Source organism: Candidozyma auris, chromosome 4 (assembly GCF_003013715.1).
Source record: "Candidozyma auris chromosome 4, complete sequence".
NCBI lineage: Eukaryota > Fungi > Ascomycota > Pichiomycetes > Serinales > Metschnikowiaceae > Candidozyma > Candidozyma auris.
The window spans coordinates 1,232,589-1,254,615 of NC_072815.1; the positions used below are offsets into that span (position 1 = coordinate 1,232,589).

The 22,027-nt window shown below is 47.1% G+C and overlaps 11 protein-coding genes across 11 annotated transcripts; 5 read left to right on the forward strand and 6 right to left on the reverse strand. All coding sequences in view use genetic code 12, as the record gives it.

Moving 5' to 3' along the window:
- Window positions 1-2,890: 2,890 nt before the first annotated feature.
- ZCF23 (Zcf23p) lies at window positions 2,891-4,039 on the reverse strand (the record flags this gene model as incomplete). Its single annotated transcript, XM_029033858.2, has 1 exon — window positions 2,891-4,039. The coding sequence occupies one exon, from the start codon at window positions 4,037-4,039 to the stop codon at window positions 2,891-2,893; it is 1,149 nt and encodes a 382-aa protein (XP_028891421.2).
- Window positions 4,040-5,791: 1,752 nt separating this feature from the next.
- On the forward strand, window positions 5,792-8,948 carry CJI96_0004234 (ubiquitin-ubiquitin ligase UFD2; the record flags this gene model as incomplete). The annotated part of the gene is made up of 2 exons (XM_029033857.2): window positions 5,792-5,809; window positions 5,859-8,948. The coding sequence occupies 2 exons, from the start codon at window positions 5,792-5,794 to the stop codon at window positions 8,946-8,948; spliced, it is 3,108 nt and encodes a 1,035-aa protein (XP_028891420.2).
- A 110-nt stretch (window positions 8,949-9,058) lies between these two features.
- On the reverse strand, window positions 9,059-9,744 carry RPL35 (60S ribosomal protein uL29; the record flags this gene model as incomplete). Its single annotated transcript, XM_029033856.2, has 2 exons — window positions 9,059-9,418; window positions 9,742-9,744. 2 exons carry the CDS (start codon window positions 9,742-9,744, stop codon window positions 9,059-9,061), a joined length of 363 nt encoding a protein of 120 aa, XP_028891419.1.
- A 488-nt stretch (window positions 9,745-10,232) lies between these two features.
- Window positions 10,233-10,778, reverse strand: ARF2 (Arf family GTPase ARF1; the record flags this gene model as incomplete). Its single annotated transcript, XM_029033855.2, has 1 exon — window positions 10,233-10,778. The coding sequence occupies one exon, from the start codon at window positions 10,776-10,778 to the stop codon at window positions 10,233-10,235; it is 546 nt and encodes a 181-aa protein (XP_028891418.1).
- Window positions 10,779-12,170: 1,392 nt separating this feature from the next.
- On the reverse strand, window positions 12,171-13,001 carry CJI96_0004237 (ditrans,polycis-polyprenyl diphosphate synthase; the record flags this gene model as incomplete). Its single annotated transcript, XM_029033854.2, has 1 exon — window positions 12,171-13,001. One exon carries the CDS (start codon window positions 12,999-13,001, stop codon window positions 12,171-12,173), a length of 831 nt encoding a protein of 276 aa, XP_028891417.2.
- Window positions 13,002-14,592: 1,591 nt separating this feature from the next.
- CJI96_0004238 (uncharacterized protein) lies at window positions 14,593-15,042 on the forward strand (the record flags this gene model as incomplete). Its single annotated transcript, XM_054702173.1, has 1 exon — window positions 14,593-15,042. The coding sequence occupies one exon, from the start codon at window positions 14,593-14,595 to the stop codon at window positions 15,040-15,042; it is 450 nt and encodes a 149-aa protein (XP_054558148.1).
- A 17-nt stretch (window positions 15,043-15,059) lies between these two features.
- On the forward strand, window positions 15,060-16,070 carry CJI96_0004239 (uncharacterized protein; the record flags this gene model as incomplete). Its single annotated transcript, XM_029033853.2, has 1 exon — window positions 15,060-16,070. The coding sequence occupies one exon, from the start codon at window positions 15,060-15,062 to the stop codon at window positions 16,068-16,070; it is 1,011 nt and encodes a 336-aa protein (XP_028891416.2).
- A 345-nt stretch (window positions 16,071-16,415) lies between these two features.
- Window positions 16,416-17,255, forward strand: CJI96_0004240 (prohibitin subunit PHB1; the record flags this gene model as incomplete). Its single annotated transcript, XM_029033852.2, has 1 exon — window positions 16,416-17,255. The coding sequence occupies one exon, from the start codon at window positions 16,416-16,418 to the stop codon at window positions 17,253-17,255; it is 840 nt and encodes a 279-aa protein (XP_028891415.1).
- Window positions 17,256-17,350: 95 nt separating this feature from the next.
- CJI96_0004241 (aminopeptidase) lies at window positions 17,351-18,889 on the reverse strand (the record flags this gene model as incomplete). The annotated part of the gene is made up of 1 exon (XM_029033851.2): window positions 17,351-18,889. The coding sequence occupies one exon, from the start codon at window positions 18,887-18,889 to the stop codon at window positions 17,351-17,353; it is 1,539 nt and encodes a 512-aa protein (XP_028891414.2).
- Window positions 18,890-19,001: 112 nt separating this feature from the next.
- ULP1 (Ulp1p) lies at window positions 19,002-20,045 on the forward strand (the record flags this gene model as incomplete). Its single annotated transcript, XM_029033850.2, has 1 exon — window positions 19,002-20,045. One exon carries the CDS (start codon window positions 19,002-19,004, stop codon window positions 20,043-20,045), a length of 1,044 nt encoding a protein of 347 aa, XP_028891413.1.
- Window positions 20,046-20,143: 98 nt separating this feature from the next.
- CJI96_0004243 (uncharacterized protein) lies at window positions 20,144-21,547 on the reverse strand (the record flags this gene model as incomplete). The annotated part of the gene is made up of 1 exon (XM_029033849.2): window positions 20,144-21,547. The coding sequence occupies one exon, from the start codon at window positions 21,545-21,547 to the stop codon at window positions 20,144-20,146; it is 1,404 nt and encodes a 467-aa protein (XP_028891412.2).
- Window positions 21,548-22,027: the final 480 nt, after the last annotated feature.

Here is a 22,027-nt window from a genome sequence, read left to right on the forward strand (position 1 = left end):
TGCAAAGCGATGCTGGTGCAGGCAGGAACGCCTCGAAGCCACCAGAGTCAGCAGAGACAGCAGAGGCAGCAGAGGCAGCCGAGGAGGCCAATTGACGAGAGGACTCAACGAAAAAGAAACCAAAAGCTACAATGTCGATGTGGCAAGGTCCTTGACGAGAAGGCAGCACCTGATGTTTGTGTTTCAGCGGGCGACGTGGACGTTTTTGTGGAGAGGCTTCGTCCAGGCTGAGAGCTGTGTCGCATATGCGGCAAAGGGAAAAAAAAAAAAATTGGGCGAGAGAAATTGAGAATGTGGTTTGGAATGGAAGTAGTTTTACGGTTGAGGAGGGATCGACAACTGCTTCATTGGACAAGTTTTGACGAGCCCAGACAAGGCTTGACGAATTGGAGTCGACATCGTGAAGGGATCGGTCATTTGTGCACCCAATAATGAGCGCTCAGGCACCAGATCGTCGCTGGGCGGTATTTTCGCAGCCGTTTCCTGCCACCTCACGAATGCTCTTGATGAGTATTCTCGCGGCGCCTCTCAAAATGACCAAAAGGGAAACTTCCCGGTTAATTGGATTTTTCCATATTATCACCAATTGACCATTCATCGTTCCTCGGCTCTGCTTTGCTTGACGAGCGGTAGACGTTTTGGGTCGCCCTGCTGCTGGTGCTGCTGCGGCGGGCGCTTTTGCCGTGCCGCTAGCAGCCACAAAACGGCGCCTTTGCCTGTGCCTTGCGATTCAGCCAACGGTGGGCCGTTGCCGGGCCATTGACGTCAAGATTCAATGGGAGCCGTCTTTTTAATGACTTTTATTTTTAATTTACTTTCTTTGTTATCTTTTGCTTTCTCTTTGGTTTTTGCATCCCACGTCAAATCCATACGTCCTGCTTTTTTGTGCTGTAACGGCCGCTCATTGCCTGCCTGCTGGGGCTAGCTGGGCCTTGCTGGCCTGCACGATCCACCAGGACCATCAGATTTTTGTGTGATATAGGCAAGGCGAGGCGAAAAATTCACAAATTGGTCCTGGCAGGGTGTCCAAGTGACGAGAGCAAGGGACGCAACGCAGTTAGGGGGGGGGCAGTTGGCGGCGCCTTTATCTTCTTGTAGAAAGCTGATTCGACTCACCTATTACGGGGGAGGTGAGATATATCGCAGTTTTTCAGCACCATTTTTCCGAGGGTCCCAGCAGCGGCCTTCTCGGTGCATCACTGTGGCGCTGTAATTTTTCCGGTCTGACCTTCATTCACCTGAATTCTCCCGATTTGGTTCTGAAGGTCGTAGCTTGAGCAATTCAGGGGAGCCCAGGACCACAGCCAGAGATTAAGTCAAAACTCAAGAAGAGTGAAGACAAAAGTCTGGATTGACATAGTAGTTCATCTTGCGGCCGCAGCAAATTGTGTGCTTCGCTAGCTTGCACTCTGGTCAATTAAGAGAAATTCTCGTAGATCTATAAGATAGTATCCTCCTGGCGACACCAAGGTCTCTAATATATGGGTGCGAATTCTGTGTCTATAAACATGAACGAAACAGCCCGAAAAGCCCCGGGCCACCCGCTATGGATTTTTCAAACGCCTGAAGCAATTGAGTCTTGAAAAACAGTCGATGTGAATTCTGTATATTTTCTAGACATTTTCACTCTCCACTGAACTGGCGTCTCTGATGAAATGTGTCCAAGCGTCTTCCTTGCTGAACCTGGCTAAACGATACTCCTTCCACCACTGGCTGCGAAAGCCAATGAGGTGTGATAGAAGGAGGCGACCTTCAGAGGCACAAGTATTACACAACGAACATGTCAAACTTTCAATGACCAGTCTTACACGATCGTGAGTGCTCTGAATTATTTGCCGTTTGTGAATATCCAACCACTCGAAGCTGTCCCAAAACGAATAGTGATAAAAGACTCTTTGCTCCAGTAATTGAATCATCGCGACCCATTCCCAGGTAAATCTATCCTCATCGGCCAACATTACCTACAATGGCACTTGATGCTTGCCTACATGGGTTGTTTCAACTCTTTTCTATTATAGTACACAACGACGGTCACACCGACGCCTGCGTTGGTGGGTGCATGATCTTGACCTTGTCGTAGTTCTGGTCTGCCTTGACGTAGATTTGCCTAAAGGACGACTTCTTGTAGTAGTTTCTGAACATGTACGCCACGCCGCATCCGTACAAGGCGCCGCCAACGAGTAATGCGTGTTTTGGGTTCATCTGAATATGTTGTATTTGAAGTGAAGGGGGAATTGGAGGATGGATTCTGAAATGAACGGGGGCCAGACTTTAAATACTTGACTGGAGCCTGCGCCTGGGGTGGGTGGAGTTGGAGGTAACACCACTTCTGCAGAAGCACTATTTTTTTTTCGCAGCCAAAGAGTGAGCCCGCCCACGAGGGAGCAAGAGACGAAAAAGAGCCAGAGTCAAAGAATCGAACGATGCAACTGAAGAATTTGAGTCGCCTTCGCCTTCATGTACAATTGTAACCTCCCAGGGAGCTCTTTCATTTTTTCTTTTGAGCAGCCTCTTTTGACACTTTTGTCCACCTTTCTCCCTCTCGGCTCCAGCTGCATGGAAAAAATCGCACCACCTTGTCATGGTTTCCTTGCAGGGAAAACTCGCACCACCTTTTGGTCAGCGGTAAGTGGCCGTATTGCACCACCAACAGGGACAAGAAGCCATTGGCCAATGAAAGGTCAGGAATTGCATTGTAGCCTTTTCGCTTCGACAGCATGATGGGTAGTAACATTTGAAGTTAGGCTTTGCGTCACTCCCCGTGGCCCAAGCTGATCTAGTGACGGATCGCAGATCACCACAGCCCTTTGGCTGGAGAGTGTAGCCGGTCAATTGATTCAAACAGCCAGTTGCACAGCCAGTTGCACACTCCGTATTTTTCAGGTATTGCTTAGTAGGTTCGTATGCTGTCGCTGGTGGGCAACACGGGAAGAAACTGGCCCACAATCATCATGGGGATGTCGAAAAGATCTCGCTTGACTGTCCACGCCGAGCAAAACTCGATATAGTCGCAGTCTCGTATTCGTGTATTTGTTCTGGTGATTCTCTCGTGGTCGGTAGACCTCTTGATTAGCTTGCACCGAGTCACGATTGTCAGGTGGAGGTTGCCCACAGCTACAGATTTGAACAAGCGAAAGTACTCGACAATGGACTCGTCGTCGTACATGAGCTCGATGATGAAGGTACGTTTGGACAAAATGTCGGACGAGCTGAGCCCAAGCAAATTAACCAAGTCGTTCAGGATGCTGACAATCTCGCCTGTGCGGCGCCATATGATAGTAGGAGAAGCGTTGAGCTTCGAGAGGTTCTCGTAGTCCAAGAGGCATCTTTGGAAAGACATCTCGAGAAACTGGAAATCGAACGGCTTAAAAAGCGACTTGTGGGCGCTGATAAATGTGGGGCGGTACGATGCAATGAGTTTGAGAATGATGAGTAGGTTGTTTCTCTTTCTTGCGTTCTCCTCAGGCAGCAGGTGCTCGTTGTTCAAAGCAAACCGCTTCTTCAAGAAAAACGTGAGCGAGTGGTACGACAGCGGGTAGTCGAACCCGATGATCTTGTTGGAGTAGATATCTTGCACAGTCTGGTATATGTGGTGGGAGAGCAACGGCAGCACATACTGGGCGTCGGCAGCTTTAGCAAACTGAAACAGGAAATCCAGCCCCAGTTCTTCGTCTCTGTTATCCAAGGCAATGAAGGGCCGGCTCTCTCTATCTGTATCGTGATCACTTAGCATGTTATTGGGCGATACCATATGGGGAGGAATATTCAAGTTGTCGAACGACGGCAGCGGCAGCAGCGGCTTGGAGATCAAGTCCCCGAGCATCATGTACTCTTGGTTCAAGAAGTTGGAGTTGAAGTTCTGGTTGGTCGAAGGAGTCAGCCCGCTCGAGTCTTTCCCTAGAGCAGACTCGATGCTCTCAGCAAGGCTCATGGAAAACGACGACGCTGAAAGATCGGGGCCGCCTGAAGGAGGCTCGAGCTTCAAGTTTTGCTGCGGTAGCCCCGTCTGAGGATGATTTTCTGCCTCGTGCTGAGTCATGTATTTTGCTCTTTTGCGGACAACATCTCGACACCCATCAGCTATGCCTCTCTTGACGCAGTTTTGACAGGGTCTTGTGTTGGAGCATTGGAGATGCTTGGAGTGGCAAAAGGTGCACGCTCTGGAGGCTGGACGGCGGGCTTTTTTTTCCTGAGGTGTGAGTCTTCGAGTCATGGCTCGGATCAAAGGGGTTTGGGTTTTGTTTTGGGGATGGTGGAGGTGTGAAAAATACTGGGGAATCTGGGGTACTGCCCCGGGGGCGCCGGGTGACCCGGAGAGTGCAGGGATGAGGGATGTGCGAATCTTGGTGTGTGTGTGTGTGTGGGTGTGAGTACATGAAGCTCTAGAACCAAGTAGAGGAATGAGCAGGTAGGTAGTAGTTTAGTGGGTTGTTGGGTGTGGACTACTTCGGTGCTGATTCGTTAAGGTAGATTTTCTCTTTGTGTTTCGTGGTTCTATTTAACGCTAGTGGATTGCTGGTGTAGGTGTTTTTGCAGCCAGGGGATGGTTACAAATGGGTAGTTTGAAGAATTCTGAGTGAAATACTCTCACTTGGTGACTATAGCTATCTTAATTGCCAGGGTGAAGAGACTGGTCGTTTGTGATGTTTTTGTATTTTTTTTTGTTGCTTTTTGTTGCATGTGGGTGTTCTGATATACTGGAGCAATTGCTGCAAAATTTCGTGAACTTTGTGACAAGGTAACACTCACAAGAGAAAAAAAGAAATGGATACCGACATAGCTCTACTACATGCGCTACTTGTATACTTCTGTCTTCTTTGTTGGTCGAAAACGTGATGTCTGGTTTCATTGGCGAGTAATACTTACTTACTTTATTAACCGGTGTACTCTCAGTCAGATGTCACCGATGTAAGTCTACAACTCTCACCATACATAGCGGCATTCAACCAATTCCTATAGAGTGCTAGGAAGCTGTGGATGCATCCTCTAGATGGAATCTGGGCAATGAAGAGTTGGTGGAGGTTGAAGATATCTAGTCAATTGAAAGTGAGAATCCTAAATTATCCACGGTTCTAAGGTAGCAAATAAAGGCAGTTGTTTCTCAAATCCGGTGACTTGATACTAGAGACATCCTTCTTTTTGGTTACCATTATCATACTTGAAGAATGTTCACTTGTGTCCCCAAAATTCTTGCTAGCTTGAAGAGGTTAGGGGCCGATGTACGCTGGTAAGATTTATATAAGCATTACTAATACTAATTCTCTCATTACAGATCTGCAAGCCTAGATCGACACTGCAATCAAATATCCACATAATTAATTCCACATAAAGAACTTAATCACTAGAATATACAGAAAGCTAAGTCTGTGAAATAAGATTTTCAAGCATCTCACTTGCACCCTCAGCGTGAGTATGTAATCTCTAGAATATGGACAATGGGGACAAAAATATGTGGAGTTTGCACAAATGAAAGTGGATTGATCAAGTAGGTGGGTGAATCCTCATCCATTAAGACTATTTAGCTGTAACTGTCATGTCACCAAAAATACTCTCCTTCAACTCCCAACCTCTATCTGCGCTCTAAACGTATCACCAAGAAGATCTAAATACGAAGAATTCTTCGCTAGGTCGATTCTGCTTTAGAGTAGTCACCTTATAATTTCAAACCCAACTTTTTTAGACCTCATCGACTAAACTAGCATCATGTTTCACAGTGTGGTCTGCTACACCCGTACACGCACTACCATATATATACATCCTCTCACATTTGCCTACGTTTCTTCCCTCCACCATGAGTAGCCAGGACGAAGTATGTACAGCTATATAGCACTGTTTCATGATTTATACTAACGTTTTAGATTCGTGCGAAGCGATTGGCCCGTTTGGCAGCGCTCCAGCTGTCCCAGTCAAGTAGTTCTCCAGAACCTCCAAAGGATAAGGATCAGAAGACAGAGGCAAAGATCACCAAACCTGAGAAGACAGAGGAGCGGGCCACAAAACAGGAAAAAGCAGCTCCAGCAAAGAGAAAGACGGAAGAAACACACCCAGCGAAAGTGGCTCCAAAGGCCCCACAACCTGCTCAACCATTGAGCTCTCTGCCCGCTGAGAACATAGATAAGTGGCTTCGGGAGGAGATCCCGAGAATATTTGGAGTGGGCTGGTCTGGAGTCAACAGACTCACTGATGTTGGCTCCTCGGGTCTACTTTCAGCTGAATCCATTGAAGACGTGTTTGTGGAGATCTTAACTGATAAAGGCACCCCGAACTCCACATTGCCTATTACATACCTCTACGAGGTTTACAAGAAGGCGTTCCAGTTGAAGCGAATCTTGCCCAAAAAGGATCCCGTGTACGAACAGAAACTAGCCATTGTGAGCTCTATAGTCTCTTTTTGCGCCTCCTACGGCCTCATCTGTTTCCAGATCCCAGAGATGGTGCACAACAACAACATAGAGAAGTCCATAGATGCGTTCATTGACCGCAACGAAATGAGTGCCTTTTTGGTTGACATTGTTAATAAGGCTATTGAACTGGACTTTTTACTAGACTTGTTGAACATGATTTTGCCCTCAATTAGTGCCAAGTTGCATGGGCTCAATCTTCACAGATCAGAATACAACAAATACCTTACAATTTGGGAGAATCTAGTCGCCATGAAACCAGTGGCGGCAATTTTCTCCAAGGTTGATGGGTTTGCGCCCCCTGATGCCTCAAAGGGTCTAGATTTTGAGCACAAGACGTTGATGGGATCTTTTTTGAGGCTTTCTCCTCTTGCTGGAGAAGTGGCTACATTCTACTTTGCTGGCGGCCCAAAGTCCGATTCTCAGCTCGAGCTCACGCCTTCACAACTCGCTCCACTTTTCTCGTCAGCTCAAAACGAAATGAAGGTCGTTTTCGACAGAATATGGTTCATCACCGACAAGCTCATCCGTGGGTCTCCTCAAACCAGACAAGACATGATGAAGTGGTTTGCAGACTTGGTCAATGTATCACACTTGAGAACGGGTTCTCACGCCAAAGCGTCCAAGTTGCCCAGTGACGGCTTCATGTTTAACATCTCATACCTCTTGGTGCGTCTAAGTATGCCCTTCTTGGACTACCCAGTGTTCAGTAAGCTTGACAAAATTGATCCAGACTACTTTGGTCCCAAAAATAAGCTATTGAATGTGAAGGAGGATGCAAGAATGTATTCATCGAGCTCAGAAGCGGATGAGTATTACAGTAATGCCATGGAGGAAGACACCAACTTCATATCAGACTGTTTCTACTTGTGTTTAACCTACATGGAGTATGGTATTGGAGGAATGATAACACAACACGGCAGGTTGAAAAATGAGTTGAAGAGATCGACTGAAATGGTGTCTCGTATGCAAAATGATCCAGCGGCTCGTGCCATGTTACCTCGGATTACTGAGTTTGTCAACACATCTCGTTGCAGGTTATACGCTATTGATGCAGTTTCCGTGGACAACAATGTCAACCTGGAGATATTCGACTTTGTCATTGGCGCCTCCCAATTTATGGTGCGTACGATTGACCCTAGTCATAAGCATCCCCATCCCAAGCTCAATATCCCAATTTTTCAAATCGAGAAGGTGAGCCAGTTGGATGATCATGATTTTTTGAAGACGAAAACCCCAGTCCCTTGGAAATACTTCCCGGAGTACATGCTACTGGGGTTGATTAATTACTGCAAATTCATCAGCAGATACGGCGTGAATGCGCTTATGAACAATGAAGAAAAGCTCTCCTTGTTCGTGGAATTCTCCACCATCCTTTTAAGGTGTCCTGAACTTATCGGAAACCCCCACATGAAGGGCAGCATCGTGGAAATATTTTTTGGAGGATCGATCCCATTAAGGAACGGCTCCCCAGGATACATGATGAACATTTTCAACACAAACAAGCTTGTGCTCAACAACCTTCTCTACTCTCTCTTGGATATTTACGTGATGATCGAGAAGACTGGTGCTTCTTCGCAATTCTACGATAAATTCAATAGCAGATTTTACATCTCGATGATCATTGAAGAGTTGTGGCACAATGATCATTACAGAAAGCAATTGACGGACTACCTGAGACACAATGTTGACTTTTTCATCAGATTCATAGCTCGTATGTTGAACGATACCACCTTTTTGATTGATGAAGCATTCAACTCTCTTAATGCCATTCACAACATGCAAGTTGAGTTGAGATCCAGAGAAGCGGGAAGCGAAGGTAATACCGATGAATTTGGATCTACAGAAGAGCTACAGTCAAACTTGCTGACGGAGGAATCCAAGGCTAAATCGTACATGGGTTTGGCCAACCAAACCATGAAGTTGTTCAAGTTGTTCACCAAGCAGGTTCCCGAAGGTTTTACCATTGGCGAGCTCGTTGATCGTCTTGCAGGTATGATGGACTACAATTTGGCCCTTTTGGTAGGACCTAAGTGTTCTACATTAAAAGTAAAGGAGCCAGAGAAATATGACTTCGACCCTAAAAAGACGTTAGCAGATATTTGCGAGGTCTACGCCAACTTGAGTGGAGAAAGCAAGTTCAAACAGGCCGTTGCCAGAGACGGTCGGTCGTTTGATGTGAAGTACTTTGAAAAGGCCAAGAAGATTTTGACCACCAAGACTACGGTGGACGATGCGTTAATCAATACTTTTTATCTGTTCGGACTTGCAGCCGACCACGAGCGTGTGGCACTTGAGCAAGAGGAAATGGAGTTGGGCGAGGTACCTGACGAGTTGTTGGACCCATTGATGTTCACGTTGATGGAGGACCCCGTGATCCTACCATCGTCCAGAGTAACGATCGATCGGTCGACAGTGAAGGCGCATTTGTTGAGCGATCCAACCGACCCGTTTAACCGTATGCCTTTAAAACTCGAGGATGTCATTGACGACGTGGAGATGCAAGAAAAGGTTCGTCAGTTCAAGGCAGGAAAGCGGAAAGCCTAACCTGCAAGGGGATACCAAAAGGGATATACTTACATAGCTTGTAATACCATCTTGATAATAATCTACAGACTCATCTACACTGAATCACACGAATATTACCATTACGTTATTTAGGCCTTGATGGCGTAAACTCTCTTTGGGAAAGCGGCTCTTCTCTTTCTCTCTCTGAGAGTCAATCTGGAAGCGTCCTGCTTGGACAAGGCTCTTCTCAAAGCTCTGGTCTTCTTCTCTCTCAAGTCCTTTGGAATTTGCTTCTTGCCGGCGTAGAAAGCTCTGACGTTCTCTCTTTGAAGAGCGTTGATCACGGTCAACACTCTGGCAATGTCCTTTCTAACAACGCCAATCTGGGGCACAGCTGGCTTGGTCAACTTCTGCACCTTCAACGAAGCTAACTCCTGCTTCAACTCGAGCAACTGCTGCTCCAACTGCTCCTTAGACTTGGTTCTCAATTCGGCAACCTTGACTCCGGCCTGAACATGGTTAGTATACGCTGATGAGGTCGATGCAAATGATGAAAGAATGATAAAAGCATGATTAAAATGGAAATACTATGGAAAGGTGTAGAAGAAAAGGAACTTAATTTTGTTTCAGTTAAATTTGGAATATCATCTTGTTGGTATTGTCTCATGTTTGATGGTCCTTGAATTTGCCTAAGTGCTGGTGTTGGAAGGATTGGCTCGACAGTCTTGGGATAGGGGGTAAACGCAAGTTTATGGGAAATTCAACAAGGTTCTATAATACGGATAACGTGTTTTGATCATTATTTTCATCATCTGGGCGGGTCTTCACATACCATTTTGTTGTGTATTAGTCTGCTGTAAAGAGAAGATTTCTTGAAGAAATTTTTTTTCCACTCAGTGCTTCTGGGTGAGCGTACTGCAGAGAAGGTTGGTGGTAAACAGTAGGGTCTTAACTATGGGGTCCTTAACTATGGAGGGTACAGTGAGGGCGATTTTTGTAGTGCGACTTGTCGGATTTGTGCATCACGTGGCGTCATTACGACGATCATCAGGGCTGAAGCCCTGGTGACATCATTCGTCGTATCATCAGATCAGATCAGTAGTCACTGTTTCGCCCCAGTTGCCTTTTTATGCCACTACAAGCACTACAACAAAAAGGTACAAATAAATTTTCCATGCGTTCTATACCCTCAAGGGCACACAAAGTAAAATAAGCATGACTTCATAGCGAAGCGAGACAAGTAAAAGAGTAGGACAGACTTTGTAGAATTAAGGGGCCGATTGCAGATACAAATTCTCCCCCTGGATGGAAGAATTGGATCCCTTACGAGGAGTTCTTCAAGTTCGTGGACAACCACTCCAAACCCTCGTACAAACCGTCACCGGTGGTGGCACAGGTGGATTGAATGAACCAAGGTCTCTGTCTGATGGAATGCAAACCCAACTTCTCGGTGATCTCGGCAGCGTTCATGGCGTTTGGCAAATCCTGTTTGTTGGCAAACACCAAGAGCAAGGCGTCCCTCAACTCGTCCTCATTGAGCATCTGCTGTAACTCCTCTCTGGCCTCGGCGATACGGTCTCTGTCATTGGAGTCAACCACGAAGATGATGCCCTGGGTGTTCTGGAAGTAGTATCTCCACAAAGGTCTGATCTTGTCCTGTCCACCCACGTCCCACACGGTGAAGGAAATGTTCTTGTACTCGACGGTCTCGACATTGAAACCAATGGTAGGGATGGTGGTGACGATTTCGCCGAGCTTCAATTTATACAAGATGGTGGTCTTACCGGCGGCATCCAAACCAACCATCAATATTCTCATCTCTTTGTTACCAAAGAGGTTGCTGAACAACTTGGAGAAAGACAATCCCATGATGAAACTTTAGATAAACGGGTAGTGCTGATCTGTGGTTGAATTGAGTACTTCTAAGGCCAAAATCAGGTGTATGTGACTTTGGTGCAAACAGCTATAAGGTTAGAAGGACACGAATCGAGATTCAAAAGGCAGTTTATGAAGTTTCCCGCTTAGTGTTATGGAGTTTATTTGTCGGATGGGAAAACTGAACAGCAAATCGCGCCCAAGTGACGGGTCGTGTGGGCACCAGCGTCCCGGGGTCAGGGCCCCAGCCGATTCACAGACACAAGTGGAAATGAAGGAAATGGCAAACTTGGCGTGATTTTTGCAACCAAGGTTATGAATTTGGATCTCTTCAAGCTGCTAAGGTCTGCGCAATTCATGTGAACTCATGTCAGATCTTTGTCCGGCTCCACCCTTTAAAGGCGTGTGCTCGGTCTCTCCTTTCCTGCAAAATCACGTCCAGGGCGAGCCACCCAAGGGCCGGCAAACATCGAAGGCGTTTGTGTCAAATAAAGAATGAAAAAACAAAATTGGGAAAACTCGCCTCTATTTATACTTCTCTCCTGAATCATGGCTTGGATCGGGATCTTGTAGATGGCGGTTTCGAGTGACTTTCACGTGGTCGCGATTTGGGTGCAAATTGCCAGAAGGAGGTGACCTGAAGAGTTGCTTGGTGTGTGCAGCTGATTTTGAATAATGTTTTGACTTAAAGCAGATTGATGTTGAATAACTTTGCTTCTCACCACAGCTCTCTCAACGAATTCTCATTTTGGTTTTCTTTGAAATCATCTCTTGCGATTTTTCTGGCCCTAATATAATACTAGTTCGGGTGTCACTTGATTAGCTGAGAGGTGCACAGAAATTATAGAGCAGTTGCAACAATCCAATCGCAACTGGTTGATATCTGTTGAGTAGCTCTCTATCTCTCCTTTACTATTTGTAAGTAACTTTGTGATTTCGTTTAGGGGAAATATCGCCTCTGTTGTCTACCAAGCCTTGAGCTAACGTTTACAACTTTTTCGCAGCCAATCTGTCCAACTGACAATTGCATCTAAACACAAATAAATAGGAGAAACGTGCAAATATCTTCAAAAAGCGTCAGAAGAAGCAAATAAAGGATATTACAATACATAAGAACTCACGTGTAACCATTGCTTCTTTGACACTCAATATCCAACTCACTTGCCCGCGGCAGTCATAACCCTACTTATACTACCAAGCTTCAACCAAACGAAGACTTGTCAAATGTGTTAGGGATAACAATTATTGCACCCTAGCCTACTATGTGGTACCCAAGCTTTTACCGATTATTATGCATTACCCATTCTATAACCCTTGAATGCCTACAATATGCAAGAGGACCCAATGCAACAAGGACCGTGGAGGCCAGCTCAAACACCAGTGCCGCTACTTGCCCACGTTCATCTTACAGTTGGAGAACTGCCTCAAAGCACGGATGAACACCGGGTAGTTGACCGAATCGTTGTCGGGCTCCCAGTAGAACTCGCTCAAGCGAAGGTGCCATGGCGGATAGTCATGCAAGTTCAACACCGGATCAAAGCAGATGAGAAGGTCGGGCTCAGGCCCCACAAGCTCATTGAGCTCCTCATCGATGAGCTGCACGGTGATATCCTTGACCGACAAGTCGTTGTTGGCGGTAAGGTCGCACATGGTTTTTGTGAGCTCCACGATGGTGGGTTTCCCGTCGACGCGAGAGAGCAACGAGATGAGCAAGGTGGGCTGGCCCTCGACCTCGGTGCCGCAAAGCACCGTTTTGTTCGAGTGAGGCACCTTCAACGTGAACGCCGGAGTGGGCACGCCAAAGTACGCCCTGAGGTTTTTCGTGATGTACCGCTCCAACTCGTCCAAGTGAGGCTTGACCGCGCCCGTTTCCTCGTAGATAGTCAACTTGGGGATGCCAGCGCTCAAGCACCACGCTGCCAACTCAGCAATATCTGAAACAGCGCCCTCGATGCCGCCATTCTCGTCGTCCTCGCTTCTCATACAGATAAGACAGCTGATATGCTTGGGGATCTTGGCCAAATTGTTGACGTCGTTCCTGATCACCACAGGCGACTTGTTTGGATAGTAGGTGATGGAGAGAAGACGAAGGTACAACTTGTGGTACATGTACTCAAAGTTGCGGATGATGGACATGAGGAAGAACACGGTGAGAAGAATCATGTGGTTGACGTGGTACTGCGCCCACGAGACGAGTTTTGTGGCTGCAGCAGGCATCGTGGTGGGAAAAAACGTGCTGAAGAGGGAGGAGTGTGATAGACGTGGTTTAGGATGGTGTGGGTGGTGTAGTGCCTTGTGTGCAGGCACAGACGCTTAGGTGAGTGGAAGAAGAGAAAGAAGATGGGTTCGGAAGAAAGTGAAGAGATTGAAGATTTTTTTGAGTGGCGTTGGTTGAATCTGCTTCCCGGATTTGTAAATTTGGGCTGGCGTGGGTGAAGTCGTGGGTGTCCCGAAATGGCTAACTTGTGGACTCACTGGCTGCGAAAAGTGGGTTGGTGGATAAGTATAGTGGTGCTACAGTGATCTGTATGCTGGTGTGGGAAGAAAATGCTGTTTATGAATGGCTGAGCAGTTTGATTTTTCTTTAATTGACACTCAAGTTTCTTGAATTTTGGGGATCGGGCATCTCTTCCATACAAACACAGCTGTGAGTGGACTGGCTGAGAAATGGCTGCAAAATCCCACACTTTCACTAGGAGCCCAGGGAATAGGTCACTAAGACAATTAGTTTGAGCTCTCCACTTGATCTGTCTTCAGTTGGCTGAAAAAATCATCTGCAAATGGAATCATATGGGACAACTGCCTAGTGCAAAAAGTAAGTTATGGCAAAGAGCCAAGGAATACTTAATGGGCAAAATGACGGAACAGAACCAGAGGAAAGAACTCTCACTGGTATCGCATTGGGCACTTCTAGCATCCTTAGAAGCTCACAAACTTTCAATGCCAAAACATGCCAGTAAAGTCACTTCTATCATCCGAAGTTGATATTGACTGATTATGAGACTACTTCAGTATTTGAATTGCGGCCCGCTATCAGGTCAGTGCCCTTAGTCCCATTAGTGGGGACCGTTGGATTCTCATAGCGAATGCTAGATCGTTTATTTCAAGATTCTATCGGATGTAGCCGAATATTACCTCTTCTGCTTTCTGGATCTAACCATCTTCCTTTTCGGTGATACTCGGCAGCTCGGCGATAGTAAGCAGCGAATTCCGGAGCCATCGAGAGACTCAGGACGAGTGAACGAAGAATAATTGCGTTTAGAGCCTAAAAAACACGAGGTGAAAAAGACAGAAATCGACTCTATTCTCCAAGCTTTTTTCAAACCTGCCAACTCATCTCAAATAGTTAGCCTGGTGTGGCGCTCTCTGGATATCAGATTCCGCACTCCATACGGAAAATCTCCAACAGATAAAGTTGCAAAATTCCACCACCTACTTATTTATTCCACTCCTTGGAACTACATACTCCAAGCGCTTTTTAAGTCTAGCTTTTGGCTGCTCCCACTCAAAACATCCAATACACCGACTTATTCACTACTTAAGCGCCAGTGATGCCAGACAACAAACTACACTTGCAACCTACGCTAATTAAGGACGCCTCCACTGGATCGGCTGGAGTGCTTGCCAGCGAGCTCGCGGCCGAGGAAGACGGTCTTGTGACCGAGAGAGCGTTGAACAGCCACAGCTACGGCGCCGTGGACTCGGCAAAACAGCTGCCTTCTCCGAGCCCAGAGCTCAAGTACGCTCTCCCAAACCCCAGTTGATTACGGTCATCTCGTGCCTATACATGGCTGCTTTTTTGGCTGCTATGGACACGACGGTGGTAACAACGCTTTTGACGGTGATTGCCTCTGAATTGGACGCAGTCCAGAACATTGGCTGGATAGCTACCGCCTATTTGCTCTCGTGCTCTGCGTTCCAGCCCTTGTTTGGCAAATTGTCGGATATTTTCGGCAGAAAGAGCCTTTTGGTGTTATGCTGTGGCTTTTTCGCCGTAGGCTGCTGTATTTGCGTGACAAACAATTTGTGGCTTCTTGTGTTTGGTCGTTTTGTCACCGGCATTGGCGGTTCGGGGCTCACCACCCTTGGAACCATCACCATGTCGGACTTGATTCCCTTGAGGGACAGAGGAGTTTACCAGGGGTTGGCCAACATCTTCTTTGGCCTTGGTGCTGCATCTGGCGGTGTCATTGGTGGGGTTGTCTCTGACCTTTTTGGCTGGAGATGGGTTTTATTTTGCAGGTGCCTCTTGCCGTGACTGTGGGCGTTGCAATCATGTGGAACTTGACTCTCCCAGCGGGATCGCCAGGGTTGGGTGCCACGGGAGATGATTTCAGAAAGAAGCTTAAACGAGTCGACTTTGTGGGCTCTTTTTTCCTCGTGAGCTCCTTGATGCTTATCTTGCTTGCGGCTTCTTTGGGCGGGAAAACTCTCGCTTACAGCTCCAAGGGCTTCATTGGCATTCTTGTTGTTGCCCTTGCTCTTTTGGTGGCTTTTGTCTACACAGAGAAGTACATCTCGCTGGAGCCCATTCTCCCCATCGATGTCATGTTGGAAAGAACCGTCTTGTCCTCTTCCTTGGCCAATTGGTTCTATACCATGGGCGTGTTTGCCTACTTATTCTACGTTCCCTTGTACTTTCAGACCGTCATGGACATGTCGGCTACCCAGAGCGGTGAGCGGTTGGTCCCCAATTTCTTTGCCATTTCAACAGGTTCCGTTTGTGCTGGCCTCTACATGCGCAAGACAGGTAAGTATTACGCCATCACCGTGCTGGTGGGCATATTGGCGCTCCTTGGCATGACCCAGATCTTGACCCTTAGCCGCTCTTCGTCCTTGTTTAAACAATTCACCATCATGCTTCCTTCAGGTTTCGCATACTCGTGTCTTATCACAGTGACGTTGCTCTCGTTGATCGCCTCTGTCCCAGCGAAGTATCAGGCTTGCACAACGTCTATTCAGTACACTTTCAGAGCTACAGGCTCCACTTTGGGTGTTTCTATTGCCAGTGCCGTCTTCCAGGGAGTGACCAGGGCTCTGCTTTCATCTACCATCCGTGATGTTATCAAGGACCCAAAATTGGCTAACAAGGTCCTCCAGCATGCGCTTGACAATACTAACTACGTCAAGGAAGTGGCCCCTGAGGTTGCTGAGGTGATCAGGAACGCTTATGAAAGAGGGTGCCGTGGAACCTATGTGTTCAGCACCTTGACCATCGCAATTGGCTACGCTACCTCCTTGTTTATGAGAGAGCATGTGTTGCACACTTCTATAGACCGTGACTAAATGGTATAGATTGTTCTTTATTGAGGCCACAGGTATTTATGTAGTTTTTAGGCGGCAGCAGCTTATACGTATTTTCGCAGCCGTGCTCAAAGCTCCCCAAAAACTAGTTTTTCCCCAAGACCCTAGTCCTCATAAAAAAAAAAAAAAAACACACACACACACACACTCAAGAAAATCACATCATCAGACTGTTCAAACCACCCATAACACTCCCTTATCGTCCCTTCTCTCCTAGCAGTTCAGCGTTGAATTTGCCAGGTCCTGCACACAATCAGGTGTCTCCCATACTAAGTTGCCATCAGTCAGTCTCACTTCAACAACCACTCAGTCCACACTCAAATCACCATGTCCAAGCGTGTTCTCGACAGAATTGGCGGTCTCGCTCTTCCAGCAGGTCTCTCGTTTGCCCTTCTTCAGCTGGCCATGTACGATGTCGAAGGAGGCAAGAGAGCAGTGATTTTCGACCGTCTCAGCGGAGTGCAGCTGAAGGTGATTGGTGAGGGCACCCATTTCGTGATTCCCTGGTTGCAGAAACCCATCATCTACGACGTGAGAACAAAGCCAAAGACCATTGCCACGACAACGGGTTCAAAAGACTTGCAGAATGTCTCGTTGACCCTCAGGGTGTTGCACAGGCCGGAGGTGATGAACCTCCCCAGAATTTACCAGACATTGGGGTTGGACTACGACGAAAGAGTGTTGCCAGCCATTGGTAACGAGATCTTGAAGAGTATAGTGGCGCAGTTTGATGCAGCAGAGCTCATCACCCAGAGAGAGGTTGTCAGTGCCAGGATCCGCCAGGAGCTCTCGAGGAGAGCTAACGAGTTCAACATCAAGTTGGAGGACGTATCGATTACTCATATGACATTTGGAAAAGAGTTCACAAAGGCGGTGGAACAGAAGCAGATTGCTCAGCAGGATGCCGAGAGAGCCAAGTTTTTGGTCGACAGGGCCGAGCAGGAGAGGAAAGCTGCCGTCATCAGAGCTGAGGGTGAGGCCGAGGCTGCTGAAACCGTTTCCAAGGCGTTGGCCAAGGCCGGTGATGGACTTTTGATGATCAGAAGATTGGACGCCTCCAAGGAGATTGCGCTGACGTTGGCCAACTCTCCTAGCGTGTCGTACTTGCCCTCGGGCAAAGCCGGCGAGGAGTCCAAGAACAGCTTGTTGTTGAACGTGGGGCGTTAATTAGGTATATCTCCAACTCTGTGAATAGTAACGAATGACGTTTAAAAGCGGTGGTGTAGATGCGTTTTTCTATTAATCTATTCAAATGCCTTTTTTTAAATTGTGATTTCAACGGCCTCGTCGTAGAGCCCTGGCGTGCTTGCTTTGCCCAGACGGACAAGCAGCTCGACGTCAGCAACTTCTTTGGCACAGAGGCTTGTCAAGTTCAATATATCGCTCGGGGTGCGTCCCATTGCAATATCATCTTCAACTCTGACGCCTATTCCCTGGAAATGCTTGGGCCATTTATCGTCAAATGGCACATATATTCCGGGCTCAATGGTAACGACGTTGCCCTTACACAATCTGCTGAACCTCGACGCCGATGGCACATCGTGAAGATCAAGCCCCAAGTGGTGGCCAATGTAGTGAGGGAACAACTCACGAGAAACGTCTGATCTATTGAGGTTGCTGAAGCCAGGAAGTACCCGTAGCTCGTTCAAGAGTGTGGTGACAGAGAGCTCGTGGATATCGTGAAGAGACATGCCGTAGTTCTCATTGCACTGGTCAATGCAAACCTTATTAGTGTGGAGCACAGCGTTGTAGATATCCTTCTGAGGCTCCGAGAAGCCGTCGGGCGAATTGGGCCACGTTCGTGAAATGTCAGCACAGTAGCCGCCAAGCTTGCCTCCAGCATCCACGAACACAGTCTCATCTCGATACAAGATATCGTCGTTTCTGGTGTAATGTATGGTCAAGGCGTTGGGCCCACTGGCCACAACGGGAATGTAAGCTTCTCTGTCACAGCCGCCTCTGACAAAAGCGTACTCTAGGTATTTTGCAAGTAGCTTTTCCGTGACAAAGGGTTTTTCGCTGCCGACTCTGGCCATGGCAGTGTTGAAAGCCCTGCTTGAAATTTGCCCTGCTTTGTGCATCACCTTGATCTCTGCTGGCGACTTGATCGCTCGGTGGTTCGCCAACACCTGCCTCAACAGCTTTAGCTTCTTTCCCTTGAGCATGTCATCGATGGTGTCCGAGTGCTTGTTATACCCTAGATTGAAGAAACTGCCGAAATTCAGCAGCCTCACGCCTCTGGCCTTGCTGTCAAAGTAAATATGCTCGTTTCTGCTGATAATGCCTTTCAAATACGAGCTCAATCTGCCGATCTCGGCCACCTCGTCGGCATTGAAGTAATCATACGCCCCTTCAAGGCCTGTGCGGGCACCTTCCCAGAGTTCGGTCGCTGGGTTCTTTGGCGGCACCAACATGTGGAAAACCACGTCCTCGTCTGTGTGATTATCGGCAACTTTTTCGATCACAGCCACCGAGTCCGGCTCAAGCCAGCCGGTGAGATAGTACATGTCGTTATCCTGCTGGAAATGGTAGAACACTGATCCTGAGCTGTGCACCACCTGGTTACCGGCCACAATGGCGGCAGAGCCGACCGGCAACTCTTTCGCTAGACGCATTCGTCTCTCGTAGTATTCCAAAGCCGTGATACCCGGAGTGAGGAAGCCTGGTTGGGGAAGATAATGTTTTCTTGTTTCGTGCATCGGCTGACCGGTCTTATATGGAATCACCTGGGGCGGTCTGGAAGCGTACTTATGAGCGGATCGAATATAGCATCTTGTTAGGGAGGTGCTTGGAGGTCTCATTGATTTGTGGAGTAGCTATGCTGCTACGCTAGTGTAGGTGAAATGGATGCGAATTTTCACCACTAAGTAAAAAAGGTGCCTCTTACAAGAACAAAGGACACACTGAGGCGGGATGCTCGTCTTAGACTCTCACAAGGGCCTCTCGTTTGTGCTGAGTCAGCACGGGAAACACGAGAAAGTGGCAACGAACGGGTTTGACAGGCTCAACTGGGATGTGCATCTAGATCCTAAGGATGAAGAAGCTGAAGCATCCAGCGGCACGGAAGAGGCGGCTGAGCCGAAGAAGCTTTCTAGAAAAATGAAGAAAGAATTGAAGCTGCAGAAGAAAGCAAACGCTCGCAGGTTAAGGCTGGCAAAGAGAGGTATCTCAGAAGCAGTGCTGGAGAACACGGGGTTCAACGAGTACACAGCCAAGCAGGAGATAAAGAGAATCCACAACCGCATCGTGAGCAGGATGCCGCTGCAAGGTGTTAGCGACTTCAAGGTTTTCCACTATGAGTCCATTGCGTTCTACAAATCCGACGTCGACCACCTAGTTCCTGGCGAATGGCTCAATGACAACAACATAGCGTTGGTATATGAGCTACTAACAAAGTATTTTCTCAAGGAGACTCCTTTTGGCCACGAGGTTCTCCTTCTATACCCGTCACTCGTTCAATTGTTTTTGCATTATCCTTCTGTCGAGGAGGTAGCTTCCATCTTGCCTCAGAAGGAACTCAGCAAGCTGAAGCTTGTATTTATACCATTTAATTTCGTGGATAGCATGATCGACTTGGAAGACGCCAACAACGGCGACCACTGGGCCTTGTGTGTATTGAGCATCATGGAAAAAAGATTGTATGTATTTGACTCGATGTCTTCAGAGGATGACCACGAGGACGAGATGCTTCTACGCCAGCTTGCCAAGCGCCTCCAGAGTGCCATATTCAAGCCCAAGGATACGTTATCTGTGATGAAGATGCCTTGTGACCAACAAGACAACTTTGACGACTGTGGCGTGTTTTGTATCATGTTCACTGTGTACCTTGTGGCTCAGGTAATATCAGGCGAACCCATAGATATTGACATTCGTGACGTCAACTTCAACGCTCTTAGTGGGCGTTTGTTCATGATGGAATTGGTCAAGAGGCTCTCCGAGAAGGACGGACCGAATTAAGACATATTCTGTGATCTATAAATATTACTGGACCTTCTTTTAGGTACCTGGGTGCCCAATATGTATGATTGAAAGTCTATCCATTTCAGACTTACTATTCAATCATAGTGCTTGCGTATAAGCACAGACTTTAACATGGTGGCAGACGCTTCAGCCCGTACATCACCAACTAACTGGCTTACTCCATTTTGTAACATGTCCTGTCTCTCTGCATCAGACAAGGGCTTGTGAAGGAACAGATCTGTTGCATCTTCATAGACAATTTTAGACTCTCCCAAATTCAATGCAGATATAAGAAGAAGCAATTTGTTTGAAACATCGTTGTAAGTAGCAATATTCTCAGAGGAGTAACCTAACATAGCGAGTATCTTTTGTCTCAGTATTCTTTTGGTGATGGACAAAATCAACAAAAACGCTTTTTGATCTATGAGCCGACAGAGACGCTCAAAAAAAGTATCCTTATCCTCTGGCAACGCAAATCCTATATGTGCGTGGAGCTTGTCAAGTAAGCTGGGATCTAGAATGGCTTGTTTTGCGGCATGGAATTCGCCACTTGTTAGGATTCTCAACACTTCATATACTTCATTCTCTAGACCGCCGTTATCTGATGTGAAAGCATCAACAAGCGCCTCATTCAGATTCATATTGAGCTGGTTGAATGGTTTAGTGGCAATAGATGCCAATGCGTACATGCACAAGGCTTCAGAGACAAGACCCAACCTGTCAAGCACCTGAATGTGCTCCTGAAGACGTTCAAACTCTTCCACGAAAGCACCAAAACTGCCTTGAGTGAACTTGATTAACGTAATGAGCCATTTATTGAGCTTGTAATAGTCTAGCTCTGGCTGTAGTGACTTCACAACTGCTTCAGGCTTCTCGTCTAGCGATTTGAATAAAAACGCATGTCTGGTGTAGTAGTTCCCGTTCTTCTTGTCGATCGACTGAATGGTACGGGGCTCTGCAGGTCCGTCTAAAGACTCCTCTGTTTCTTTTCTAGGCGACTTGCTCTCGACAAACCACCGAGTACCAAAGATCATAGCCAAAAGCTGGTAGAACAAGTATTCAAAGTACCGATTCTTAGCAAACGCCTCGTGGTTCGTCACCAGCAGTGGAAAAGACGCAATGTTCTCGAGCTTGGCTAAATAAAACTGGATCATCCGGAAATCACACTGAATCAGCAGCACGGCAAATACCTGCTTGAACTCATCCACGATCTTATGCTTATCACTATTGAGCCCGTCGTCCATCTCGACCAAATACGATGTTTTGGGCGCATTCAGCTCAACTTTCCTAACCCATTCACTCAGAAACCGTTCTGCATCAGGGTGGCAAGCAGCTTTCAATTGGGCCTGCAAAAGTGGGTATGCTGGATGGAGCGCTTGGTAAGTGTCCATGATATGGAGGGCTTTCGAGGCAATATCGGTTAGTTCAGACTGAGAGAAGGCCTCAGACCGTTCAAACCGTGCAGCCAAAAAGTGCACCTTGAGGAAATCTATATCCATTGGGTGATTGTGGAGAAGGTATGGTAGAAGGTAATTCTGGGGTATGTAGTAGATGTATCCAGGTACAGGAATATCTAGAGGAAGGAGATAAAGGTGATGGGAATTCGAGGTTGTAGAGGGGAATTGGGAAAGGAAGGAGGTACAAAGAGAAGCAGCGGGTATTGATGACACAATTGATGACTTTAGCGAGTCCTGATTGTTTGTGGTTATCACTTTAAGCAGGGAAAGCTGATTTTGCAACCAGGTGATGAAGTGGAGTTTACAGCGACTACGATAGCAATGGTAGAGAGATTTAAAGCAGCTCATGCTTTCGAAGCCTATCAATGTAGATCTCGTTCTTCTCGTGTTGCAAATACCTCATGATTTGTTACATTAACCCTAAAGGCACCGTCCCAAACTTCCTCAGGAACGTACCGTTCCTAGATGATCCCATATCCATATATTTAATTTACCTATCCTTCTCCAAAACTCCAAATATCT